This window comes from Sturnira hondurensis, unplaced genomic scaffold (assembly GCF_014824575.4).
Source record: "Sturnira hondurensis isolate 20B ecotype Veracruz unplaced genomic scaffold, ASM1482457v3 Scaffold0001872, whole genome shotgun sequence".
NCBI classification, from domain to species: Eukaryota; Metazoa; Chordata; class Mammalia; order Chiroptera; family Phyllostomidae; genus Sturnira; species Sturnira hondurensis.
This window is the reverse complement of record NW_028074503.1, coordinates 41,440,107-41,447,222: the sequence shown is the minus strand read 5'-3', so window position 1 is coordinate 41,447,222 and position 7,116 is coordinate 41,440,107. Positions and strand designations below refer to the sequence as shown.

The 7,116-nt window shown below is 42.6% G+C and overlaps 1 protein-coding gene across 1 annotated transcript; it reads left to right on the top strand.

Annotated features, from left to right (window-relative positions):
* Window positions 1–3,259: 3,259 nt before the first annotated feature.
* On the top strand, window positions 3,260–5,971 carry LOC118979959 (histone-lysine N-methyltransferase PRDM9-like). The gene is made up of 4 exons (XM_037036261.1): window positions 3,260–3,607; window positions 3,807–4,078; window positions 4,487–4,554; window positions 5,689–5,971. Exons 1-4 carry the CDS (start codon window positions 3,418–3,420, stop codon window positions 5,906–5,908), a joined length of 750 nt encoding a protein of 249 aa, XP_036892156.1. The 5' UTR covers window positions 3,260–3,417; the 3' UTR covers window positions 5,909–5,971.
* The last annotated feature ends 1,145 nt before the right edge of the window (window positions 5,972–7,116 follow it).

Here is a 7,116-nt window from a genome sequence, read left to right as displayed (position 1 = left end):
CTGTTCTGTCCAGTATCATGGGTTTTCGGTTGGAGGGTCAGTCCACTTATGCATCTAGGGTTGAAACACAGCTGAAGTCAAAATGTAGTCTTTAACTTGACTGGAATTGTGTTTCTGTGGTCATCAGACTGGATGCTGACCAGAGTCTGATGATAAGGAAGGGTGTGGATGGCCAGTATGTGCACAGGGAGGAGGACATCAGAGAAAAGAGGTGAGGGGGTCATGGTGCCCTTAGCCTGGACAAGGGCACCACTAAGCCCAGTTCAAATGAAGAAAATAGGAGAGAGAAAGGGTTATGTTGAAGACATGGAGTTTCTGTGCAGTTACTTTTATTACATTTTTGTCAGGGGAGCCCAATTTATTTTTTAATAAATGTAATAGATGCTTTATGAACACAGGATGAAGCATAGATGACACTGTCTGTTTTTCTTATCATTCTAATGAAACTAGTAGATGGCCACAGTAGAAGCCTAGGTCTTCATGGTACCTCAGAAAACATTTTCCAATAATCCTTGGGTTGTTCTTGGACTACTCTCGTTCAGAATTCTGTGTCCTTAATAAGAATCTTCAGATTTTGGAAACATTTACCAACCAAAACACTGGTTTCTCTTCATCTTTCGGTGAACCCTTCTTGGGGGGCCTTCAGAAGGGAACACAGTAAACACCAGAAGGTGGGTATTTCCCAAATCCTGTTGACAACAAAATTTTCCTCATAGATAGAAATGCAGGTAGGAATAGCAAAATGCAGAAAGTATCCTAGGAACTGCCACCTTCCTTTCCTGGTCTCTTCAACACATTGTCCAACATTATCATCCTTTTTTAAAGATTTTATTTATCCGTTTTTTAGAGGGAGGGGAATGGAGGGAGAAGGAAAGGGAGAGAAACATGAATAGCTTGCCTCTCATACGCCCCCAAGTGGGGGACCTGGTCTACAAGCCAGGCATGTGCCCTGACTGGGAATGGAACTGGTGACCTTTCAGTCAGCAGGCCAGTGCTCAATCCACTGAGTCACCCCAGCCAGAACTCATCATCATCGCAATAGTTAAGAACTACAGCAGCAATAGTAACTACCATTTGTTTCATTCTCACAATGTTTCAGACTTTAACAATTCTATGTGTGAATAAACTCACATTATAACCACCTGGTGAGGAAGGAAGATTACCAGTTTGATTCCTGGTCAGGGCACATGCCTGGATTGTAGATCATTTTCCTGGCTGGGGTGTGTGTACCATAACTGTCACCATTTGCAATGAGGAAAGTGAGCTTTCATAGATATAGAAATGTTTGACTATATGTCTAAGATCACAGTGTCAGTGGTAGTGCAGTCTAATCCATAATTTCTTCTCTAAACTACTTACAAACTCATTAAAACTTACATACTTTTTCCCTAGCTAGCATGACTCGGTTGGGTGTCATCCTGCAAAGCAAAAGATTACCAGTTTGATTCCTGGTCAGGGCACATGCCTGGATTGCAGATCATTTTCCTGGTTGGGGTGTGTGTGAGAAGTGACTGATCAATGTTTCTCTCTCACATTGCTGTTTCTCTCTTTCTCCCTCCCTTCCCCTCTCTCAAAAAAAAATTCAACAAAGTCGTTTTTAAAACTGTCCGTTTTCTACAGTTTACATTGTCTTACACGTATGTCATTACATCATTCATCTGACTGACGGTTTTAACCAAAGTTCTCTGCTATACTGAAGTGAGAGATGCACTAAGACCCCCCGAATAAGGACAGTGTACGCTGTATAGGCAGTTGGTGCAGTGGGTGGTCCCAGAGGAAGAAGAATGTGAAATGTCCAGGATCACAGCCTTCCACTCTAATCAAAGAAAGCGCCTCCCACCCCTGAGGAGCTTCAGGTTCCATGATTGAGAAACAACAAATAATAAAATGACTTAAGGACATCATATAGGTTACACACTCTTCTATAGAAACTCATCCATCTGGAACTGATTTCAAATGCCCTTTCTTATAGGGTGAAATAACAGCTTCTTTGTCTGAGCTCTAATGAGACCACTCTCATCCTGTTTAGAATCATTTGTTCAGCCTGCCTACCTCTATGTTGTGAGCTCTTTGAGAGCCTGCTCCATACCTGAGACTTCTCAGAGGTCTCAGGCCCAGATCAGGGCTCCTGAGGGCCCCCGAATGTTTGCTGAATGAATGATTTCACAATCATTAAACTAATTATTTAATTAGTTTACTAATTAAACTAGAAGATGATCAATGAATGCTGATGGTAATTTCTGTGGGATTGAAATATGGAGAGAGCTGAGGGGTAAATTGATAGCACATTCATGCTGTATTACATAATTCACAGAATACTTTGTTGAATAGTATTTAATTGCACAATCACTATAACATTAAAAAATAATATGTTATAGATCAGGACACCAGCTACTGGTACAGCCTTATTCAAACAATTGATGGGAACCAGGTAATCTAAGTACAAATATTCTTTCCAACATATTGCAAATTTTATTTATTGTCCAGATATGTTTCTGCCAACTATTTATTCTCTACCCAATATCCTTCACTCTCAGTATTACAGAGTCAGCTGAAAGAAAAGAGCCATAAGGCATGGGTTCTAATCTTGGATTCATTACCTACATTGGCCCTATCCCCTCCAATACTCATACTCCCTAGATATTTCCAAGGGTTGAAGTTTTAAATACGTGCATGTGAAATATATGATAGGCCTTAAAAATTAAATACATGTTATCTTTTAATATGTGACTCTTATATTGAAGGAAACATCCAGGGTGCCATTAAGCAATGAATATAGTTTGAAGGAATTAATCAGAAACAGCAAATTTGATGACTGCAAGTGACTCAGAGCATGTCCAGGAGTCCCCTCCTGGAGAAATGTGCCTTTGGAAAGCACACTAGACAAAAATTGGATAAGAGAAAATAATTTGGAAACTTTAGTTCCTCTAAGTGCTACCGAAGGGCTGATAAGTATGACCTAGGTCTGTGAGGCGGACTTTGGGTAGGCATGGATTTAAGCTGGGCTAAGCTGAGACTGAAGTTACCACTGGAACTTTGGGCAAATCCTATAAATTCTCAGAGCTCCTGCATTCTAATGTGTAAAGTAAAGGTAAGGAAACCACTCATATATTGTTTGAAAATGTTAAATTGAATTTAAATCAAGCGACGTGCAAGTTGTCCAAAAAATCGTAGTGATAACAGCAACCACACTTTATTGCTGTTGTGTGCCCAGGCCTATACTCAATGCCTAACACATAAAGTGCGCTCAATAAATAGTTTATGAATGGTTAAAGGTTGGCAAGTTAAACCTGGTAATGGGAAGATCTGGAAACTAAAATTGAATCAGTCATCTGTAGTTAGTGTGGCGTCTTAGTTTTCTGAACCAATAGTTAATAGTAAAATACCAGAGTGTGCAAAAGGACAGGTAATAAATTGATGGGAGGAGATTGTATGTTATCTGACAAAATGGGAACTAACACTCTAGACCCCACCAACCTCGCTCACCTGCTCTTCTCCAACTCAAAACTCAGGAGAAAGGATATGGACGTGAAGATGTACAACCTACAAGAAAGTGAGGACTGTGTATACCAAGAGGTCAACGAGCCCCAGGATGATGACTACCTTTGTAAGTGATCCTCACTAAGAAGTATGTTAAGATACAATAGTTTCATCTAGTCCTTTGGTCCCCAAATCATTTCCTTCCTCTAGTGACCTGGAGTACAGGATTGAGTTTCAATGATGTGAGTGCCGGACTCCCTCTGAAGCTCTTTGTGTCCAGGAACATGCACTATACCTTACCTAACCCCTGTTGTTCTCACCTCCAGATTGTGAGAAGTGTCAGAACTTCTTCATCGGCAGCTGTGCTGTGCAAGGACCCCCTACATTTGTAAAGGACCATGCAGTAGACAAAGGGCATCCCCACCGCTCAGCCCTCACCCTGCCCCCTGGGTTGAGAATTGGGCCATCCTGCATCCCTGAGGCTGGGCTTGGAGTATGGAATGAGGCAGCTGATTTGCCTGTGGGTCTGCACTTTGGCCCTTATGAAGGACACATCACAGAAGATGAAGAGGCAGCCAAGAGCAGATACTCCTGGCTGGTGAGAACTATTTACCTCTTCCACTGTCCTCTTGCTTCCCAGATTCCTTCTGAAACTTGGAGGGACCTCACCTGTTATGTGCTAGACATGGAGGGGATGATGTGGTTAGCTCTGTGTACTGACTGGACTTCACATGAACACAGAGCTCCTGTTGAAGGATCAGAAAGTAAGTGGGAGCAAAGTGATGCAGACACAAAGGAGTGGCTTCTCCCTTGTGGGGCTCCTACTGTGATTAGACAGCTAGACTCAGATGTGTAGGTGATGAGTAAGAAAAATATCATGTGGTCACAGCTGGCAGTTGAATCCCCATGCAGGCTGAACGAGCTTTGATGACTTGGAGTGAAATAATTCTGACTATTACCTTCCCACCAAAAAAATAAAAGCTCTTTAACTTCTTTTCTGAAACAGATCGCAAAAGGGAGAAACTGCTATGCGTATGTGGATGGAAAGGACAGATCCTGGGCCAACTGGATGAGGTGAGGTCAATAGGTCTCTGGGTGCCAGAGGGGACATTCATCCCCCACAAGCCCATATATCTTTCCCTCTCATCATGCCTCCCTCAGTGGTCTGCCTTAATCTTTTGTTCCCTCTTTTTCTCCATACACTGTTCTTTCATTTCAGGGGACTTTAAAGAAAAAACTATAGCATGTATTCTCAAAATATAAAGTTCTCTGCTCGGCACCATCTGGGGGCTGGAAAGGACCTTGAAGAGCCTAGATTCACCAGGGACACTGGATTACACTTTAATTTATCAAATGAACATTAATTAAGCACTTACCATATTCCAGTTTAAGTGAAGGACTAAACATTACTTAAACAGATCACACAACCCATGTCCTTATGAAGGAGTTCTTACAGAGAGACATAAAACGATTGCTTTTAGAAACATTTAACTATAATTCCCAAGAAGTGAACAGTGTCAAGATAGCACACACCAAGGGTGGCCTAGACCTGTGAGGGCAGCAAACCATCCCAGCCTCACTTCAAACTAGAGCTGGGCTCTGAGGCCTGCAGAGGAATGGTCATGGGCCCCTTTCCTGAGAGGGGCTCTCTTTCATCAGGGATAACAATGTGAATCAACTATTAATGCTCTGTTTTATTTTACTAAAACAAAAAGACCTCCAATTTTCTATGGTAATCTTGGGCAAGCAAGTGAATGTTACTCTAAACAAAGTGTATGGGGGTTGGAGAAAAGCCTCTCAAGAAAAAACAGACATGGGCTGAGTACTGGATAACTAGTGAGCTCATTTAGAAGCAGAGCCCTAGACCAAGCACCAGGTTCTGTGGTGTGAGACAACTTGATTTAGAGTTCGGAGAATCCAGAGATCACTGGATATTATGGCCAATCATGGTGGAGGTTAAGTCTAGAACTGGGTGTTAGAAAATGGTATAAGGCAGGATAAACACTGCAAGGAGGACTTGGAGGTAAGAATTCACATGACATGCTGACAGACGCTCAGACACTGAACAAAGATTCTCTGGAAGTATTACGGGCAGTGGGCAACACCAAAGCCTGAGGGCCTTAATCAGTGAGGAGCTGGACATGGATGTAGCAGGAACTGAGAATTCATCACTGTGATTTTCTTTCCCTTCATCTGCCTCAATCCCAGGTATGTGAACTGTGCCCGGTATCATGAAGAGCAGAACCTGGTCGCCTTTCAATACCATGGGCAGATTTTCTACCGAACCTGCCAGGTCATCAGGCCAGGCTGTGAGCTGCTGGTCTGGTACGGGGAAGAGTATGGCCAGGAGCTGGGCAGCAAGTGGGGCAGCAAGTGGAAGAGAGAGCTCATGGCCGGAAGAAGTGGGTACCACTCTTATTCAAAATAGAAAGAAAAGAAAGAATTCTCCATAGAAATATTCATGATCCAACTCTTAAGTACAGTAAAATCTACTCTAGTCAGTAGAGTTTCAAATCACGTGATTCAGTAATTCATATGCCTTTGACTCTTAGGCAAAATTTTTATAATTTGTATTTTTAAAATATTTTGTACACAAAATGCATAACCACATATAGTGCTGAAAGACTGAGAGGCAAAAAAGAAAAGTTTTCAAGCACTAACCAGTTCTCTAACAAGGCAGTTTTTTTGACACTTTCATAGTTGTTTCTTCTTAATTTTCCTCCATACTTCTAAATAAAACATTTTTGTTTGTAGGCATTCATTATTTTTTTAAAGATTTTATTTACTTATTTTTAGAGGGGAAGGAGAAAAGGAGAGAAGTACCAATGTGTGGTTGCCTCTCATGAGACCCCTGCTGAGAACTGTCCTGCAACCCAGGCATGTGCCCTGACTGGGAATCGAACCGCGATTGTGTGGTTCACAGGCCCGCACTCAATCCACTGAGCTATGCCAGCCAGGGCGGCATTCGTTATTTTTTAAAGATTTTGTCCTGGCTGGTGTGGCTCAGAGAATGGAACACCGGCCTGTGGACTAAAGGGTCACCAGTTTGATTCCCACTTGGGGCACATGCCTGGGTTTTGGGCCAGGTCCCCAGTAGAGGGCATGTGAGAGGCAACCACACATTGATGTTTCTCTCCCTCTCCCTCCCTTCCCTCTTTTCTGAAAATAAATAAACACATAAATCAAGTCTTTTTAAACAAGATTTTATTTATTTTTACAGAGAGTGGAAAGGAGGGAGAAAGAAAAATCAGTGAGCAAGGGAAACATTAACCGGTTGTCTATGGCACACCTCCAACTGGGCCACAACCCTGGCATGTGCCCTGACTGGAATCGAACTTGTAACTTTTCACTTTTCAGACAACACCCAACCCACCAAGCCACACCATTCAGGCAGGGCACATTCGTTCATCATTTCAGTGAATTGTCATGAGATCCTACTCTGTGGCGCACAGCGTCTGGGGAACCTGGAAATACAGGTTACTGTGAGGATCAGAATCCCTGCTCTTGAGGAGCTGACAGGTGAAGGAGGAAACCCAGGCACACAAGGTTGCATGTGCATAACACTCCACAATGGTTAGTGCTCTGGAGAAAACTAATTCAGGATAAATGCCTAGGAATCAGTGTGAGGAGAGGTAC

What these genes read in the sequence shown, in the direction of transcription:
- LOC118979959 (XM_037036261.1), top strand. Translation starts at nt 3,418, where the DNA reads ATGGGAGGAGATTGTATGTTATCTGACAAAATGGGAACTAACACTCTA. An exon ending in CCAGGATGATGACTACCTTT is followed by an intron (nt 3,608 to 3,806) that starts GTAAGTGATCCT and finishes TCTCACCTCCAG; the next exon opens with ATTGTGAGAAGTGTCAGAAC. An exon ending in TCCTGGGCCAACTGGATGAG is followed by an intron (nt 4,555 to 5,688) that starts GTGAGGTCAATA and finishes CCTCAATCCCAG; the next exon opens with GTATGTGAACTGTGCCCGGT.